The following is a 20484-nucleotide window of genomic DNA, read 5'->3' as shown; positions in this document are numbered from 1 at the left end:
TAACAGGCTTTGCTGACACATTGATTGTGAGGTATGAGAGAACTAGAAGGGCAAGTGTGAGTCTAGGGTTTCTGGCCTGAACACCTAGAAAGATGACATTGTCATTAACTTACACATAAGGGATAAAGATCAGGTTTGAAGGTGAAGATCAGTGGTCCAATTTTAAACGTGTTGAATTTATGATGCCCATTAGACAACAAAGTAGGTAGGCATTTAGCTGTTTGAGTGAGTCTTGCCTTTCTCCAAGACTATATGTTTAAATATATATACTTACTATATACCCATAAAATTTAAAAATAAAAAAATTAAAGAATTTTTAAAAAGATTATTTTTCTAGCAACTAGCATAGGATCTTGCAGTAGGTTATTCTTAATTAAATTTGATAGGTCAAAAGAATATGTGACCTTCTTCTGTGGAAATGTTTCAAGATCTACCCACAGTTTTATATTTTCATATTCCCAGGTTGGTTAATATCAAGCCAGCCGACATTACACAAGCTGGAGAACTGTGGAAGTCAGCATTAGCAACAATCTGATTGTTTAGTACCTTCTTATACTTGGCTCTGCCAAACATTTTGATTAGGACCAGGACTGATATTGAATATTAATAAGTGGATTGAAGGCAGACCCATGGTTTGTGTCTTATTATTCTAGTGTTGAACTTTCTTAATGTGATGATTGCAAGACATTCTTTTCTTTGCGAGTATAGAAGATAAAATAATATTGACTTTTTTGTTTTACTTCTGAAATTATAGTGTTTTCTCCATCACACAGTATAGGAAATAGAGGCACAGAGAGGTTAGCTATGCATGTCTGGAATTCAGGACCAAGGTCTAAGCAGGACAAATGAATTTGGGATTTATCAACATATAGATGGGAGGTAACGCCTTGGGTCTAGAAGGGGTCACCTCATGAGTACATGAAAAGAGAAGAGGGCCAAGAAAGCTGACAGCAAGAGCTTTTGCCTTGCAGCTCACTTGAATGCATTCCAGATGATAATAGGACCTGAAACAGTATCTGGTGATGCTGAAGAGTCCATGAAGGTTAGTACTTTAGAAAATTTTAATTTGGTGAGTGAGCAGTAATGCTGATCTTCCCTGATTTGAATTTATAGACAGTGTAACACTCGACATCTATAAAACGTAGTGTGTCTTATAGTGTTGAAAATGTCACAGTCCTGTTGTGAGTTGCTGGAGACTAGATTACTCATACATTTTCTCTCGTACCTTCTACAGTCAGGCTTTTTTTTTTTCTTTCTCCCTCCCCTGAAGCTTTTCTTGTCAAGTTCACCAATGACATTCACATGACATCATCGTTGGAAATTTTTTAAAGCCCTCATTTTACTTATTCTCTCAGCAGCATTTGAACCAGTTGACTACTTCTTCCCCACACACCTTTTTCTTCTTGATTTTTTGGGTCACTGTGCTCTTGGTTTCCTCCCACCTCACTGATCACTTTGCTTTCTCCCTTGCTTGATCCTCCATTTCTTCTTGATTCCTAAATGCTTCAGTTTCCTGGGGATCAGTCCTTGTCCCTCTTCTGTTTTCTATGAGTATTCATGAGGTGACCCCTTCTAGACCCAAGGCTTTACGTACCACCTATGTGTTAATAAGTCCCCAAATCATCTGCCCCACTTAGACCTTGTTCCTGAATTCCAGACATGCATAGCTAACCTCTCTGTGCCTCTATTTCCTCAGCTAAAAAGTGGAGCAATGAGAGTACTGAGCTCACAGTGTTTGTGCTGGATATTCTCTGTTTGCACCAGCAGATCCACCTCTCACCCTTTCTATCTGCTCAGTCCCCAGGGAATCTGATCTGTGTGGCCTGCACCAAAGAGTTGTCTTGCTGTCTGGCTTCTGACTGAGTTCAGTTCATGGAAGCCTCCATCAAGAGGTGGGACAGAGAGAAGAGAGAGTTCTCGTAATTTATTCTCCCAGATCTCTCCCTGTCAAGCTATAGGATGGCAGTTGCTGCCTTCCTCTGTTGAAGTCCATAGCTCCTGCTGGACAGCCAAGACGTAAAGCCTTGTTTCCTTGTTCCAGTAATTGCTCTCCCTTCTTCCCTGTTCTCACAGCCCTGCTAGTGCCAGTTCTGGGGCATTTCACCATTCCTTGTTTATTTTCCTTAGCTATGCTCACACTTTTATAAATAGTCTCCTCATTAAACTCTCCTCAGTCACCTGGTTTGAGTGTGCCATTTGTCTCCTACAGAGACCTGACCAGTTTGAGATTAAATGAAGGTGGTGATTAAATAAGCCAATATTTGTGATGGACTTAGAGCAGTCTCTGGCATATAGTAAGTGCTATAGACATGTTTGTGAAATAAATAAATGAATAAACTGCACACATGAGCTCTCTATTTAGGCGTTTTAAACTAACTCTTAAAATTTGCCACCCTTCCTGTATTGGTCAAGGTTCTTCAGAGAAACAGAACCAATGGGATGTATATGTACATAACTACATCATACCCATAGGATGTGTGTGTGTGTGTGTGTGTGCACATGTATGCATATGTGCATATGAAGACATTTATTCTAAGAAATCGGTCAATGATTATGGAGGCTGGCAGGTCCAGAATCTGCAAGGTGGGCCAGGAGGCTGGAGACCCAGGGAAGTTGACGCTGTAGTACCAGTCTCAGGACCACCTGCCGTAGAACCAGGAAGAGCCAATGTTGCAGGTGGAGACCAAGGGAAACCCACTAAAGATTTCTTTCTTGCTTGGTGAAGGCCAATATTTTTGTTCTATTCAGACCTTCAAATGATCAAAATGTGTTTGACCAAATATCTGGGTACCATATTGTCTGGTCAAGTTGACACATAAAATTAATCATCACACTTCCCAAGGTACCCCGCCCCCAGACCTCAGGTTTTCCTTGCTCACTAAAGTCCCGTGCATTCACTCAATTTGACTAATTCTGAACTTTTTTCTGTCATGCCCCACATCCCATCCATCCTTCAACACATTTCTAGAACCTACTATTTCTCACCATCTCCACCACTGACACTGTGCTCCAAGTAGCTGTCATTTCTCATGGGGATTATGTTTATAGATCTCTATCTCCTGCTCTCACTCTACCCTCCTAGAGGCTATTTTCGACAGGATAGCTAGAGTGATTTTTTAAAAATATAAATCATATCGTGCCACTTCTATATTACTCAGGGTCAAAACCCAAGTCCCTAGAGTGGCCTGTGAAGTTTGAGATGATCCAATCCCAGGTCCGTCTCCCATCTCTTCCCCTTGCTCAGCTTGTCCAGCTACGTTGACCTTCTTGTTGTTCCTTGAACTTGCCGTGCATGCTCCCACCTGGAAGCCTGCATACTTGCTGCTTCCTCTGTCTGGAAAGCTCTTCCCTCGCATGCTCATGCATCTTACTCTCCCTTCACTGAGCTTTCCTTCTAGATGTTATCTCCTAAGAGAGATCGTCCCTGGCTGCCCTTACTGGAGCACCCTCCATAGCTTGCCACCCCTCATCCTCCTTTATTTTCCTTCCTAGCATTTATCCTAACATGACATTATGTATTTGTTTGCTTGCTTGCTTGTAGACCATCTCCCCCGCTAGAAAGTAGCACTACGGAGTACAGAGACTTCTTGCTTGTTTTTTTTTTTTTTTTTTTCCACTTTCATATTCCAAGCCCTAGAATTGTGTCTAGGAACTCAATTATAGTAAAAACTCAATAAATATTTGTGAAATCTACGAACAAATTTTCTTGTGTGTATTTTCCTAAGGCCTAAGAGTAGTAATGACTTGGGCTGGTGTGCATATTAATTCACAGAGGGCTCAGAGCATGCCCTCATATATTCTCCAATTTATCCCCACATCATCCTGTAAGAAGGGAAGGAGAAGAATAATCATGGCTCACACCTATCAGTGGAATGGGAATGTTCAGTGCTTAAGGATTTTAGTGTCCTCTTTTGAAGGTTAGAATACCCCAAGAGAGGATACTGGATATAATTTAATGTGCCTTATGAGGTTGGAGGTATGTATTTTGGAATTCCGTATTGGAAGAATTTATTCATTTTACAAGGCTGTGAATTTTACTACAAGACCTGGCCAGCAACAATGTACTAAGTCAACATGAATTTTAAATCTTTAAAATTCTTGCCATTTGGAAAAATTACAATCGAAAGTTGTGGTTTCAGGATTCACAAGTGCACAGGGGATAAAAGGAAAAAATAGTTTTGGACATTCTCTGACACTTGTTTTCCAAACCCAGTAACCAAGGGAGTAGTGCCCTTTGTTGTCCTGTGAATGCTGTTACATAAATACATTACTTTCTTCCTGCACACTCCCTCCCAACCACAACAGTATAAATTTGGTATTTCCGTGAAAGTTTACAAACAATGTGCAAATGCATATGATTTTTTTACATTAAGGTTTTCTCAGGAGAATGATGCTACATAATAAACTTGCAATTGCAAGGATTATGGAACCAACCTAAGTACCTTCAACCAAGGAGTGGATAAAGAAAAGATGATACGTATACACTATGAAATACTATTCAGCCATAAAAAGGAATGAAATGATGTCTTTTGCAGCAACTTGGATGGAACTGGAGGCCATTATTCTAAGTGAAGTAACTCAAGAATGAAAAATCAAATACCATATGATCTCACTTATAAGCGGGAGCTAAGCTATGAGGACATAAAAACATGCAGAGCGATATAATGGACTGCGGGGACATGGAGTGGGTAGAGGCTGGGAGGGAAGTGAGGGATAAAAGGCTATTTATTGGGTACAGTGTACACTGCTCAGGTGACAGGTGCACTAACATCTCAGAATTCACCACTAAAGAATTCATCTAGGTAACAAAAACCACCTGTACCCTCAAAACTATTGAAATTTTAAAAACTTTAAAAAATAAATAAAGTAATCTGGGTGCTGTGGCATGCCTGTAGGCCCAGCTACTAGGAAGGCTAAGGCAGGATTTCTTGGGTTCAGCAGTTTGAGGCTGCGCTGAGCTATGACTGTGCCACTGCATTTCCAACCTGGACAACAGAGTGAGGCTCCATCTTGAATGAATGAAAGAAAAAGAAAGAAAGAAGGAAGGAAGGAAGGAAGAAAGGAAGGAAGGAAGGAAGGAAGGAGGGAAGGAAGGAAGGAAAGAAGGAAGGAAGGAAGGACACTCATACACTTATAATTCAGTTCTCTAATAGTTCTATAGTCAGTCACATACCCCAAATTACATTCTTATAATGGGTTTATTTGTGTACAAAATATGTTGTAATTTGTTGATGCATGTGCAGCAAAATATTCTATCACATACAACAAAAATACACCTTTTACTCCCTTTTCCCTGCCCTTGAAAATGGCAATACTGTTTTGGCAGTTCAGCAGCTAAAAATAAAGTGCTATAATTAAGCAGTATTGGAATGTCTTCGCTTGACAAATGTGATGTAAAATTTGAGTATACAACCATATCATTTTCCTGTTTTTTCACCGAATAGGAAGCTCCACATCCTGAACACCTCCAGAAGATACAAATATTTGTATATATATGTACACATGTATACACTGTATATGTAAAGTGCCAACAAGCCTCTTTGTCCTTGTGAGTTTGTTGCATTTCTCCTTAGTCTCTTTTTCTTTACCAGGTCAGACTCACAGCATTGGGATCTCACAATTCATCAGCAGACACCGAGCTTACCAAAGGCTAGCTTGTTGCAGGTGTGGTGTTGGCGAGAGGACACGGAGCGAGCCCTTCAGACCTCGCTGGGGGACCTGGAACGAAAGGGCACTTTGGACTGGAAACAGCCGCAGAACAGGAGCCACAGGGCGCGCTGGATCTCCTGGTTGCGGAAGGCATAGATGATGGGATTGATCATGGAGTTGTATGTGGCAGGCAGCAGGGTGGCGTAAGTGTAGACCGCCGGGTCCTCGTGGCTGCCCACCACGCAATAGATGGCGAAGGGCAGCCAGCTGGCGCCGAAAGTGCCCAGCACCACAGCCAGCGTACCTACGCCCTTTCTGGTGGCGGCGAGATGGGGCGGTGCCAGGCAGTGTTGCTGCAGCGCGATCTGGTGTGCGTGGCGCCAGACCACCTGGCAGATGCGCACGTACAGGTGCAGCATGATGCCGAAGACCGCGAAGAAGGCGGCAGAGAGCAGTGCCACGTGGCTGCGCGCCAGCGGGCGCACCACGCTGCAGGCGGCGCGCTCTGCCAGGCAGTTCCAGCCTAGCACTGGCAGCAGCCCCAGGCCTAGGGACACGGTCCAGGTGGCGGCAAGCAGGAGGTGCACGCCCAACAGGGTCCGGCGCGAGTAATAGGTGAGCGCGTTATAGAGGGACAGGTAGCGGTCCACCGTAATGGCCAGCAGGCTGCTGACAGAGGCGGCGAAGGAGGCCACGAGGAAGCCCACCGTGAGCAGACTCACAGTCTCAGAGGGCACCATGTACTGGAACACAAAGTGCAGAATGAGGCCACAGCCCGCCAGCAGGTCAGCGGTGGCCAGGCTGCCCACCAGCACGAACATGGGCGTGCGCAGCGCCGGGGTGGACGCGATGAGCGCCACCACCAACGCATTTTCTCCAGCGATCACTGTCCCCGACACGCACAGGAGCACGTCCCACGGGTTCACCGCTGGCAGCAGGAGTCCCGGTGGCCCAGCCGACAGCTGCGAGGACAGCTCCAGCGACCCATTAGCCCCGCCACCGGCTCCCAGAGCCGCCGCCGCAGCAGGGGGTCCCCATTCGCCGGTGTCCGCCCCCCCTGCTGCTGTGGCCGCCGCCGCCGCTCCTTCCGCCGCCACTACTACCACTTGGGAGTCGTTGAGCGAGGCGGCGCTCGCGTTCATCTCGGCCGGATTTGCACCCTGCACAGAGAGGGAGTGTAGGCGTCAGGTGTACCCTTGAGGCTGCCAGGAAACTTCCCCACACATAGACCCTCCTCTAGCATTGCCTCACGCGAGTTGCACATCCCACCCCGGGACCCCAGAGCAGAGTGGGGAAACGGGTTAAGTGCGAACCCAAAATTAATACCTGTTGAGTGAGTGAAATGCCCACTCGGACTTCTGAGTTTTTGCAGATACACACCAGGAGAGCATGCACTCACATGCCCACGGATCAGTACTTCAAGGGCTCCGGTATTTGCACACGCACCCGAGTGCACCAAACTAGGAGTGTCATCCTGGGAGAGTCCCGCCCGGGTAGTGGCGGCTCGATCAAGGCATCGCCACAAAGGTGCGCAGCGGAGACGCTGTCCGCGGTGCTGAAAGCGAAGTTTCTGCCACTGCGAAGCCTGGAGCTCCTTGGAGCCCAGAGACCCCTTCGAAAGGGTCTTGAAGGAGAGACTAGGGTGTGCGTATGGGGCAGCGGAGGTTTGGAATGAAGGTTGGCTCAATTTCTCCGCTTCTTGTAAGACCCGTCCCCTGGCGGTCTTTCTCCTTTTTTCTCCCCACATCCTCAAAGTTCCCTGGTGAACTCAGCCGCTTACCTGGGGCGTCAGGACTTCTGGAAGTCGCTGGTCATGGGCGCCGAGGCTGGGCGCCGGGCTGAGCTCCCCGCGCGGACAGAGCAGCTGCCTGCAAGAGGCAGTCGGGCCGGGGAGGAGGCGAGCGCCGGGCGCTTGTCGCTGTGCTGGCTCGGCGAGTGAGATACACAGTTAGTGGCAGAAAAGGCGGCTGCGAGCGACGCGCGCCGGAGATTGACAGGCAGGGCGTGGTGACGTCAGGCTCCTGGCTCCTGGTGCGAGCCCAGCACTCACTCTCCGCGCCAGCCCATCCTGTGCCCTCCCCGCCGCACTCCCTCTGCCCCCAAAACTATCTGAGGCTCCTGGGAGGGAGGAGAAGCCAGAGCAGCCACCTCCAGTCCAGAACTTCCAGGAATGGGATAGGGGAGAGACAAGGAGAGGGAGAAAGGAGTGAAGAAGACCCTGAGACCGGGCGGCTAAGAGGGTGAGCTGGGAGGGGAGGGGTGAGGGATGAGTGGCACCTGCCGGGCAGCAAAGCCCAGCGTCAAAGATCACTGAGGGATCAGGTCGAAAAAGAAGCCCCGGAGAAGGGGGTGGTTGGGACAAGGGTGTTTCATGGAAGAGTAGCTACCTTAAAAAAAAAAAAAAAAAAAAAGTGCTGCTTCCGAAACAGGAATTATATTATCTGGGAAAATAAGTTCACTTTTCATTTATTTATGTATTGAGATGGCACAATCTCAGCCCACTGCAACCTCTGTCTCCTGGGTTCAAGCGATTCTCCTGCCTCAGCCTCCAAGCAGCTGGGATTATAGGTGTGTGCCAACACGCCCAGCTAATTTTTGTAGAGATGGGGTTTCACCATGTTGGTCAGGCTGGTCTTGAACTCCTGACCTCAAGTGATCCACCCGCCTAGGCCTCCCAAAGTGCTGTTATTACAGGGATGAGCCACCACGCCAGGCCTAAAATCCAGTTTTTATAAAGGCTGTTTGTGATACATGCTCCGTTGCGTAGATCCAGGAAAGAAATACTGATTTGTGGGGAGCAGACACAAGATGAATAAAAAGGGGACATCTGAAGAAAACAATCTCTTCTTTTGGAGGTTGCCTGTGTAATTCCTTTCTTTCCCATTATCTTTTTTGAACTCTGCACAGCAGGTTTCGCTGTGATCTTTTCTGCCCAATGTTTCTCGATTTCAGTAGCTGATAGTGCCCTTGGAACTTGCACTTTAATTAAAGACCAAGTCTGTGTCTTTGCTATAAAAGAAGAAAACAGCAAAATGTGATTTACTTTCCTGGCAATAGACTTTGCCCTGTTAATTAGTACCCTATAAAACAAATTACAGGATGAAAATAGTGATAACTCAGCTGCACCAGACTTCGGTAGGCAGGAGTTTTATTTTCAGCCCAGATAAATCATCCTTTTGGTTTAAAGGTGTTTTGTTTTGTCAGTAAGATACAAGTATTAGTCTTATTCTTCTCTTTCTTCTTCCAGAATCTGCAATAGCTGTACTTGGGCAAGAGCTAAAATAGTTGATGCCATCTGAGGTTCTAAAATAGATGATTGCACATTGGCATGATGGCATTGCACAGAGGCCACAGCCATAGTTTTCAGGGACCACATAGTCTGGGCAAAGTGAAAATCAGCAATGTTTGTTGCTAGTGCTCCCCATAATTCTCCCTGTGGACCCTCTCCTCCCTTCACTTTGCTTCTAGCTCCAAAGAAGGGAAAAAAGATACTCAGACTGTCCATGGGTTGGGGGATGAGTTTACCTTAGATTGCCACCTTTAAACACATCCTCCAAGTCCAGACTATTCCTACCTCAATGCAGCCAAACTTAATTACAAGAAAAAAGGGCACAGGACAGTTCAGTTCTTTTCTGAAATAGCTGATGCTGGATATAAAGTGAGTTTACACACAATTTATTCATTTGGGGAGCTTAAAAAGTCCACACACCACTATTTTCTTGAACCCCGAAATTGACTGAAGTTAAATTTCTGAAAAGAGCCATTTTGTGTTTTAGTACAAGATTGTCATCTAAAAGTCAAGAGTGTTATTTCAAGTGAACCATCAAACCACTGAAATAGCATGTTAACTGAGGATTTTCCAAATGATCAGATAAAGGCCCAAGGGGAGGAGAATCCTCCTTAATGTCTAACTATGTTCCATTTTCACATGCCACAATGTAGCAGAAAGTATAGGGTTAAAATAGAACCTACCACAGGATCTCTGAGTATCCTTAAGCTTCAACATTACCAAGAATGGATTTCTCAGTGGTTTCCAGAGGAAGACAATATATGTAGAATCATGTACATAAATGCTGGTTGAGGATTTGTAGACTGACTTTGAGTGATACCAGTCTGTGGTTACCTTTCTTGGATGCTAGACTAGGTCCTGTGCAGACAGGGCATGATCTTTTAAACTCCTCTTTATCTCCCCCATATCCACCCATCTGTTGGAAGGTAGAAGATGGAAAAGCAAAATGTGTGTTTCATCAGTTATGAATGGAAATTAGATGGACTTCTTTACCTGCCTTGCCTATAGCTACTATATAAGCAGCTGCCCTTCCAATGGTCTCCTAAAGTGTTCAGCCTATGAACCACATGAAATTTTCTACCCATACCCTAGTACATGGGAGAAGATTGACACCTCACCTGAAGGTAGGTAAGATCAGATCAGCCATCCTTTTCTGGGCTAATGACCAGATCTTTTTCTGTTGAAAATTTGAACTAAGAAACACCTTAACAATTGTTAGTCAGTGTCGGGCTCTAGACATGAAAGATAGTGATAAATTAGAGCTGAACCACTTGTGTGTGGGAACTTGTGTGAAGTATGTAATCAGAGAAAGGCAATTGCAATGGAAGAAAGAAGCAGATGTGTGAAGAGGAACAGAGATGAAGGAGAACAGCTGACCAAGAGGTGAAAGGAGTGACCTCAGTCCCACTACATTGTTTGTATCTTTTTGGAATAGTTGCAATAAAGAAATTTCAGTGAGAATCCAGCTTTAAATCATTCAGTGAAACTTCAGGTTTAACACACTAACTACATCTCCTCTTCAGACCTTCAATTTTCCACACACACACAGAACCTCCTTTTTCTCTCAAGAAAAAGGCTGGCACCTGGCTTGGCCCCGATGAATTCAATAGCCCCATCAGGGAGCACTAAACTCTGGCTCTGGGTCAGGTTGCCCTGAGTCCTTTATTCTGCTGTAGGTTTCAAGATACCTCAGCATTTGCACCCTTTCTCTGTGCTGATCTCACAGCTGCCTCCCAGGTGTGCCCTCTCCTGGCTCAAGTCCTTGCAAATCAATTCTGTTTTATAATAATAGGACTGCAGCCAGTCAAGCTGTCCGGAACCTCATAAAACTACGTTGGAAAGACACACACTGGCAAGAAATTCTGGTCTCTCTCTTTCTCTCTCTCTGGGCATCTCAGCACAAACACACACACACTCTCTCTCTCTCTCTCTCTCTCTCTCTCTCTCTTCTTGATTATTGCAGATAAACTGTATAGTTTTCAACTGGGAAGTATAAGTCTATCTTGGGATATCCAGATGCTTGTGCTGACATCTCAGGAAGACAGCAAGTGCTTGGTGAGATGCAAGAAGCTGTTTATTAAGAAAGATTGTTGCTACAAGAGGCAGAAATCACAAAGCGCCACTGAATACACTACATTGTTTGTCCAGATCCATGGTGTTGGATGGAGTGTAGTCTTTTGGGGCCACATGCTGAGGTAGATGATTCTATTAAAAATCTTTTTTATTTCTGCTTCCACTTGTCCCCAGGGGTTCCTCTCATCCTCAGGCATCAGTGCTCTGTCATAATATCCAAGGTACCTGCTTCTTCATCATATCCAAACACATCGGGGATGTTCCTCCATCATGCCAGATGTGCAGTCCCCACTCAAAAGGGCTTCCAACCTAGGAGGCCAGCATAAACTGATGTTTCCACCAAATTGAGATAAGGAACAGAGCACCATTATTATCATTATATGTCCACAGGATGCAGCACACTGCAGGAAAGTTGAGATTTGGAGTTTAATTCACTTAATGAACATATTTTTTTGCATAAGAAATAAATTGTAGCATTTAAAGGCATGTGTATTTTTTCACAAAGATTGAAAACAATTTCATTGAGTTTATGAAGGAATGTATAATATTACAACTTAGAGCACCATCTATACTGAATATGAGAATGTTAATAAGAAAGTTGTTTCTATTAGTGTATTTGAAAATAAACACGAGGCAGTCTTCTAATCTGTCATGCCCTCCATTTTCTTTTCTCTCTCTCTCTCTCTCTCTTTGTGTTTTAATCTGTATTTCCTGATAACATGTAATTTGGAGCACATTTTCATATGCATATTTACCATGAGCATATCATCTTCTCTGGTGAGGTGTCCATCAAGGTGACTGGCCTTTTTTTTTTTTTTTCTTTGAGAAAGAGAGACAGAGTCTTGCTGTTTCACCTCAGCTGGAGTTTCTCTCTCTCTCTCTCTCTCTCTCCCCTCTTCCACTTTTTTTTTTTTTTTCAAAAAAAGAAAGGTTCGAGGTAGATGTAAAGGTTTATGACATGTGTAAACTCCTATCACAGGGATTTGTTGTACAAATTATTCATCACTCTAGTATTAAGTCCGGTACTCAATAGTTATCTTTTCTGCTCCTTTTCCTCCTCCCACCTTCCACCTTCAAATAGATCCTACATGTTCAAAATGCTTTGAAGCTCATTCTGTGGGTTCATACTCATTATCTCATTTCATTGAGACAATTACATAGAGTGTGAGGTTATGATCTTTGCAGGTGGGATAACTGAGGTTCAGAGAGGTGAAATGAGTTGTCCTCAGGTACACAGGGCACTAGCAGGAGACTTGAGCCTTCAATGGGCTCATTTCACTCAGTGCCACACTTACTAAGGGCTGCTGTTAGCCAGGGACCATGACACGTCCTGGAACTGTCAATGGAAAGAACAGGATGGTCCTCTCCCTCCTCCTTCCCTGGCATGGCCATCAGGCCCCCAGTAGCAGCTTTGCCTCTTTTTTTTTTTTTTTTGAGATGGAGTTTCGCTCTTGTTACTCAGGCTGGAGTGCAATGGCACCATCTCGGCTCACCGCAACCTCTGCCTCCTGGGTTCAGGCAATTCTCCTGCCTCAGCCTCCTGAGTAGCTGGGATTACAGGCAAGCGCCACCATGCCCAGCTAATTTTTTGTATTTCTAGTAGAGACGGGGTTTCACCATGTTGACCAGGATGGTCTCGATCTCTTGACCTCGTGATCCACCCGCCTCGGCCTCCCAAAGTGCTGGGATTACAGGTGCACGCCACCGCGCCCGGCCAGCTTTGCCTCTTTTTCTGTCCCTGTCTGGGCCATGAGGGCAAGTGGAGCCTGATGAGCCATGCAAAAGGGAGCAGCACTATCATCATTGACGCTGGCCTCCAGGCCACCGGGCACATGGTCATGGGTTTCCTCGAGTGGTGGGACAGGCGCCTCCCCTTCCTGCAGTTCTCAGCTCCTCTCACTTTCCCTGAAGGGCGGGTGAGCAGGGGCTTGGGGTTGAGTAATTCAAAGAAGGTTCCTCTCCATTTCTAGCATCGAGTCTTCCCTATCCCACCTTACCCAAATGTTTCTGTTTTGTATGAAAAGAAAGGCCACTCTTAAACTAAATGGCAAAGTTAAGCCAATCAAAGGCTGCCAAGCACCTGTTTAATGAGATAAACCCATTGTGAACAAGAGATTGACAATCTTCTGGGAAAGCAAAACAAACATGGATCACTGTGTGCAGCGATACGTAGGTAGAATAAAAAACTCTAAGAGGCTTTACGGTGGATAGATGGGTCCAAGATGATGGAGGTTGAATTTTATAACTTCAGTATTACTATGAGTAGCACTTGATAGGCTTTTTTCTGTTTTGCAACCTGTTTTTTTTTAATGTATTGCTTTGAACAGTTAAAACGAATTTTGAAAGAAAATCATTTCCCAATATTCCCATCAGCTAAACAAGATTGCTCCCCCAACCCCAAGACTGTAAACCTTTCGAGAGGATGGGTCAATTTGAATTAATCTTTCCATTAGTATTATCTGACACAGAGTAGGTGCTAAATAAAGGTCTCTTGAATGATTATTTCCAAAATTTATCCACATGTGTATGTATTTCATGTAGTTATATTGCATAGTGTGCAGTGTACTATACATACAGTTTACAATTCAAATTTTCACTTAGTAATAAAAGACATGTTGTCAATATTTTCCTTTTCTTTTCTTTTCTTTCCTTTTCTTTTTCATAGAGACAGAGTCTCACTATGTTGCCCAGGCTGGACTCAAACTCCTGACTCAAGTGTTCTTCCAGCCTCAGCCTCCTGAGTAGCTGGGATTACAAGCATGCCCCACCACACCCAGCTCCTTATTGTCAGTCTTTTTCTATGTTGCATTGTAATTATGTTTTAATACTTTGCATAGTCATTCATTCATTCAATAAGCATTTATTGAGTGCTGACTATATGCTAGACGTTGTGCTAGAAAAGGAAGCCAAAATACTGTCTGTATTCAGAGACAAGTAAACAGATTCCATGAGGACAGTGTAACGCAAGTAATAAAAGATGTGAATATAGGGGTATTGAGGACACTCAGGAGACTTTCACCTAGCTTAGAGGAGTCAGAGAAGGCCTCTCAGGGGAGGTAACACCTGAGCTGAATCTTAAAAGATGAGTAACTGTTATCTAGGTAAGGAAGACACGGCAGTGGTCCAGGCTGAGGGAGCCGCATACCCAAAGGTTTGCAGGCAAGGAAGCCTGGCATAGGGCATTGAAACTGTGGGTAGTTAATGCTGGCTGCCCAGGAAGACAAAAGGACAGGAGCAGAGATACACCAGGTAGGTGGAGACAATTCATGAAGGGCTTCTTATGGCATAGTGGAAGTTGATTTTATCTCGAAGGTAATGGGGAATCAGTGCCAGATCTCCGTAAGCAGGAATGGTTGATAAAATCAAACTTGGGTTCCTCTAACAATCTATGAAGTCCCCAACAACAACTGTATGGAGAATAAATTAGAAAAAAGAAGGAGTGAAGTCAGGCAAACCTGTGAGGAGGCTGTTTCAATGATCTACTCAAAAAAGGATTATGAAAGCTTCAGGGAGGGTTGTAAAAAATGGGGATTGGAGCAGTTGATGAATCCTCCAGATATTTTGGACTTGTAAAGTTAAAGCATCTCTAGTTGCTGTGAAGATAGTTTCAAAAATCTTGGTGGCATAAATACTAGGGGATTGTTTCTTACAAGAAATTCAAAGCAGGCCTTTCTTCCTGGCAGGCAGCCTTTCACATGGTCAGTCCAGGGCTCCAGCTCCTTTATCATACAGCCCTGGGCTCCTCTGCAATCTTAGAGTTTTCAGCATTTACAACATTGGCATTTCACCATTCTGGTGGTTGGGGCATGAGCTTGGGGAATTCTACCTGGAGTATTTTATGGGACATGCCTGGGAAGAAAAACACAGATAAAGGGAGAAAAGGCATCAAGGATATCTCCCAGTTTAGATATGGTCAGGAATGTTAATGCTATTATAGAAATATGGAGTTTGAGGAAGGACAGCCAGGCAAAGGCTCCCAGTAGGACACTGAACACAGGAGTTGCTCTGAAGGTCAGCAGAGTCTAGGTGGAAAAAATAGAGTAGGGTATCACATAATAATAATACTAAGAAGAATAGCTATCATGCATTGAATGTGTACCATCTACTAGGTATGCTACAGGGTGAGTTCTATTATTATCTCCATTTTACAGGAGAGAAAACTGATGCTTAAGAGGTGGAATAACTTTGCCACCTGTTTGGAAAGTGAGAAAGTTGGAATGTGAACCCCATTTTTCTGACCCCAGTTAAAAAAAATGAACGAACCTGAGTGAAGAAGGCCAGTGACAGTCCCTTGGGGAATACTGCCTTTACAGGAGGGTACAGGAAGAGGTTGCCAGAAAGGGTGTTGAGAAGAGCAGTGAGAAAGGCAGGACATATGATAAAACCCAGCCTCAGTCAGGGAGACAAGACAGTGGGGTGTGGGAATCAAAGGAAGAGCAGTTTCCGGAGAAGGAGAGTCAAAGTACAGCCTGGGAGGTTAAATGAGCTAAGGTCAAGAAGGAAAAACTATTCACTGAACACAGCAACCAGGATGACGTTGGTGTCCTTGCTGAAAGCACAGGGCAGCTGCGGCTGAAGTGAATGGGTGTCAGTGAGGGGTCAGAAGGTCAGTGCAGATGCCTCTAACAAGAAGACGGGCTTAAAGTGGGAGGGAGCAATAGGGCAGTAGCTAGATAGAGATGTAGGTTCCAGCGGGAGCTCTTCCTCAAAAATGAAACCAACAAGAAGGCAAAAGAGACAGCCAAGAAGTTGAGGTTGATTTCCGGGAGAGGAGATAGTTGAGGGAGTGAGATGTGGGGAACAAAGAAAGAGAAGGTCTGCAAGACAGGTGGAGGGATTAACCTGAGAAAGGGGACAGGGGCAGAAAGATGACAAGCACAGATGGGACCACACGTGAATGTTAAGTAGGGGGCAAGGAAACCAAGGGATTGCCTTCTAATTCCTTGTGCAATCTGGGGATGAGGACACCAGATAACTGTGAGATGGTAAAGGGAAGGATTATTTTGATGGCTGCACAATATTATATTGAGGACATGGGGCAACGTTTAATTCACCATTCCCCTACTGTTCGACATTTAGATGGCTCATATTTTTGTTGCAGATAACCCTACAAAGATTACTTTCATGCACATAATTATTTTATGTTGCATGATTTTCAATGTGAAAATTGTCAGCCAAAGAGCAGAAACATTTTCTCGGCTCTTAAAATGCACTGGTAAATTGCTTTTCAAAATGATCATAATAATTTACAATGCCAGTAGCACTCTGTGAACATACTGGCTTCTCTGCAGCTCTTCCAGCACGGGGTTTTATTATTTTAAAATCTTTCAATCTAATGGGCAGAAGTGATACTTTTAAACATTTAAATTATATTTATTTGACTACCAATAACATTAAAAATTTGTCTTTTTTGTAAGAATTTCAATTTCCTCTTATTTGAATGACCGATTCTTTACCCTATCTGTTAGGACCTAATGCTGTACTTACAGAACTGATGAAGTCCACTGTAGCTAGCAATGCTTTCTATGTCCAATTTGAAGGATTTATTTTTCATTTTTGGTTTTCTAACTTTTGTTTTGATTGTACTAGAAATTACATTTTTATAATGGTGGTTTTAAAAGATAAGGTCCGCTGAGGCTTCTAGCCTCAGAAAGACACATCCATGGCTTTACAATGGAGCTTTTTGGTCATTTATTAGTGAAAACAGAGGACTGAGAACTTCTGGGGAGATAAAAGGTTCTGGAAGGCAGGCTACAGTCTCCACCTGAATGCCCAGAGGGTGACTCTGCGGCCAAGACCTGTGTAATGTACCCAAGAAGGGTGTTTGCATGCCAGGACAGCGAAGGCTTTGGGAGCTGGGAGACAGTAGCCCTCAAGTTCTGGCACAGAGTTCCTCAGGGAGATCAGAGGCAAGAACCTGAGCTGCAAGGAAAGCCAATAGGCTCTGCACAACTGGACAGCCCAGCCCAGCAGAAGCAAGGTGAAGACCAGCCCAGAACAAGTGGCACCCAGGAAGGACACAGTGTGCTGGGAACTCAGCAGAGAAAAGGCCCTCAACAGAGAAAAACGACTACACAAGAAAAGGAAATGCATGGGGAGAGGAACATCACAGTGACTTAGTCCCTTGCCAAGAGCCAGGCACAATGCAGGGCACTCTGTGTGCATAGTTTGACCCAGCCACGCCCCTAGGGGACCATATTTGTTATTCCATTTTTATTATTCTCTCCTATGTATTATTGATCACACAAGAAAACAGAGGCTCAAAGGGGTTAAATCACATGCAGTATTATGCAGTTCATTAGAGACAGAGTCCATTTGGTTCTCAAATTCACGCTTCCTTTAAAAAATAAGGTCTTCCTTTAAAAGGGGTTAAATAACATGCGGTATTATACAGTTCATTAGAGATAGAGTCCATTTGGTTCTCAAATTCACACTTCTTTTAAAAAATAAGTCCTTGGAAAGGGAACCCAAGGTGTCGCCAGCTTCAGTGCAAGGCAGGAGCTGGGAGAGAGCCCGCAGTGGGGAGCAGTGAGTGGCTGCAGAAGTGGCTGCCAAGTTCAGTAGAGAAGGTTGGATTTGCTGCAAGAGGAAGCAGGGACCCACAGGAGAATTCTCAGCCGAGTTGATCTAGATTGATGCTTTAGGAAGACAGTGAGGGAGGAGAAAGCAGAAAGGAAGATGTTTTCCTGTGACACATTTGTGGGGACCAAGTCAATAAAGCAGGCCTACTAAAGGAGAGCACACAGGAACTGACATTTCTGAGTTGCTGCTAAGATAAGTCACCACTCTGCATACTTATCTGAAATGTAATCCTCTGAGCTTTTGAGAAGGATTTTAAATCCTAGGAGAAGTTGCTAAGGGAATAAAGCCCTAAGTATCATAAACAGCAGAATTCATAAAATAATCTTCCCAAAATATCATGAGCTTAATTCTCCAGCCAGCAGCAGCAGCACTTGAAGGTTTGGCTGGAGAAGGTGAGAACGCCAGCATTGATCTATATTCTCTTTCTCCTCCACTTTTCCTTCCCAGGAACAGAGAGGTGAGTCCCGCCAGGAATCCATCTTTCGCACCTGCATTCTCAGGCGTGTGCACACTCCCTCATGTGTTCCTTGAGCCAGGGACGCTGCCCTCTTACAGGCTCTCAATTCCTCTCAGCTTTTTGCATGATATGAAATGGGTCTTCTTGGACCCCAGAACTGAATGATGCATCAAGCAAGAATTAGTGAATGTCTTGTATAACATGCTTATTGTATTAGGTAGAATTGTAGATTCCTCTTTGGAGCTTTTTTAAAAAGGATATTTACACATAGTCATAAAAAGATATTCACAAAATGCAAACAAAAAAGTGCATATGGTATTGACTCAGTTTTGTAAAAGAAATTATGTGTACACACACACATACACACACACAAACACACACACACACATGCTACATGTTGCAATGTTAACAGTGATTCGGTGATTACCTCTGGGTGGAAGATTTTTTTTTTTTTTTGAGAGGGGGTCTCACTCTGTCACCCAGCCTGGAGTGGAGTGGCACAATCACAGCTCACTGCAGCCTCAACCTCCAAGGCTCAAGTAATCCTCCTGCCTTATCCTCCTAAGTAGCTGAGACAATGGGTTCATACCACCATGGAAGGCTAATTTTTATATTTTTTGTAGAGATGGGGTTTCATCACACTGCCCAGACTCCTGAGGCTATTTTTAATTCTTTAAACAAATGTGTTGCAGAAACTAATAGTGATCTTATTTTATCCACTCTCTTTATTCTATGATAATAGACCCCAAATCTTAGCTGGCACATGGCCACTTAGAATAAATTCCATATGCCTACACCTGTCTTGCAGCTAGATGTGGTCATGTTACTAAGCTCTGATCAGTAAGATGTACATGCACGTGTGACATGTTACCTTCCAGAAAGTGCTCTTGAAAGAAAGGGGCATGCCCTTCTCCTTCCTGTTTCTTGCTGGCTGGAATGTCAGCATAATTGCTGGAACTGGTGCAGCCATCTGAGACCCTGAAGTGGAAGCCATATGCTGAAGGTGTTGGAGACACAAGAGAGGAGAAGCCCGTGTCCCGAGTGGCCATCCAGCCACCATGCCAGCCCCTGGACATTCTATATATACATGAGAGAAAATTACTTTTCCTCTTCTGTCTTGTTTAAGTCACTATTTTGAATTTTCGCCACTTGATAGCTGAACCAAATCCTAGCTAATACACTTGTATATATTTAAAAGCCACAAAATACAAAGGGCTGTGTTGAGAATTCAAGACCAAGTTCTGTACAGGGAATGATTTTTCTGGTCTCTGGTTCATGGACTATCTTTTTTTTTAATTCAAAGGGCTTCTCACAACTTTCCTGGGAATAAGGTATTGACTGTGGCTCCGCTATGATGATTTTAGGGTATTTGTGATCGGCTTCTAGAATACTGGAGACACTGTAGGTCAGCGGGCCCCACATGTTTTGGCACCAGGGACCAGCTTTGTGGAAGACAATTTTTCCACAAACCAGAGACAGGGGGATGGTTTCGGGCTGAAATTCTTCTACTCAGATCATCATGCACACAACCTAGATCCCTCACATACACAGCTTCACAATACGGTTTGCTCCTGTGAGAATCTAATGCTGCTGCTGATCTGACTTGCCCACCCACTCACCTCCTGCTGTGCGGCCTGGTCCCTAACAGGCTATGGATCAGTACTGGCCCGGAAATTAGGGACCCCTGATGTAAGCTGAAGCAAAACCAAAGTTGCGATGGTCAAGGCAGCACTTTTCCTAACCAAATGAGTTGCTTCTATCAACATATTGAGACTGAAGCCTGTGAGGGTCAAGAGGGAAGCCAGAGTAGGTATGTGTGTGGTGCAGCTATGTGCTACACATTATTTGTGTGGGTGTGTTATGCTCATGTGCTGTGTGGTACTGCTGTGTGGGGGATACACATATATTCTTGAGGTGTGAGTGTTCATATGTTTTGGGGGCCTGTGTTTGCCAAACCTGTGTGTTATATAGAGTTGGATGTGGGAATGTGTATTCTGCATTGTATCACATAGATGTGTGGGTGTGTGCATGCATATTACGGAGGTGTGTGTTTGCAGTGTCTGTATGTGTGTGAGTGCATGCTCGCACATGCATGTGTGTTACATGACACGGATGTGTTATATGGTAGTGACAGGAGATGCCTGTGATAATGAGTCCTAGAGAAGGTTGCAGTTGATTTAGAAGCCATGCCAGAATTAGTGATATAGGAGAACCCCCACCTCCTCCACACCTCCTTTTACATTTCTACATCTCAGGCATCTCCATTCATTCCCAATCATAATGCAATGTTTACATTACAGTTGGCTATCTAGACTGTAGGAGACTATCTGCAATTTAATTTTTAGTTGGCTTCAATTCAACTGGTACTTCTGCTGTTCCAAATGATTTGAGGTCATTTTTTTAGCATTTTAAATTTTATGTTTTTTTTTTTTTT

The 20484-nt window shown here is 44.3% G+C and overlaps 1 protein-coding gene and 1 long non-coding RNA gene across 2 annotated transcripts in view; one reads left to right on the top strand and one right to left on the bottom strand.

Moving 5' to 3' along the window:
- Positions 1–5179: 5179 nt before the first annotated feature.
- GPR6 (G protein-coupled receptor 6) lies at positions 5180–7653 on the bottom strand. Its single transcript, XM_017497512.2, has 2 exons — positions 7430–7653; positions 5180–6809 (listed from the first exon to the last, which is right to left on the bottom strand). The coding sequence occupies exon 2, from the start codon at positions 6789–6791 to the stop codon at positions 5700–5702; it is 1092 nt and encodes a 363-aa protein (XP_017353001.1). The 5' UTR covers positions 6792–6809; positions 7430–7653; the 3' UTR covers positions 5180–5699.
- Positions 7654–7684: 31 nt separating this feature from the next.
- LOC119466807 overlaps positions 7685–20484 on the top strand; it is a 33136-nt gene continuing 20336 nt past the window's right edge. The window contains exon 1 of the long non-coding RNA XR_005195294.1: positions 7685–7889. This is a non-coding gene — a long non-coding RNA (uncharacterized LOC119466807). The remainder of the gene's footprint in view (positions 7890–20484) is intronic.

The sequence above is a fragment of the Cebus imitator genome, unplaced genomic scaffold (assembly GCF_001604975.1).
Source record: "Cebus imitator isolate Cc_AM_T3 unplaced genomic scaffold, Cebus_imitator-1.0 Scaffold231, whole genome shotgun sequence".
Lineage (NCBI taxonomy): Eukaryota > Metazoa > Chordata > Mammalia > Primates > Cebidae > Cebus > Cebus imitator.
The sequence above is the reverse complement of the archived record's forward strand: the minus strand, read 5'-3'. Positions and strand labels throughout refer to the sequence as shown.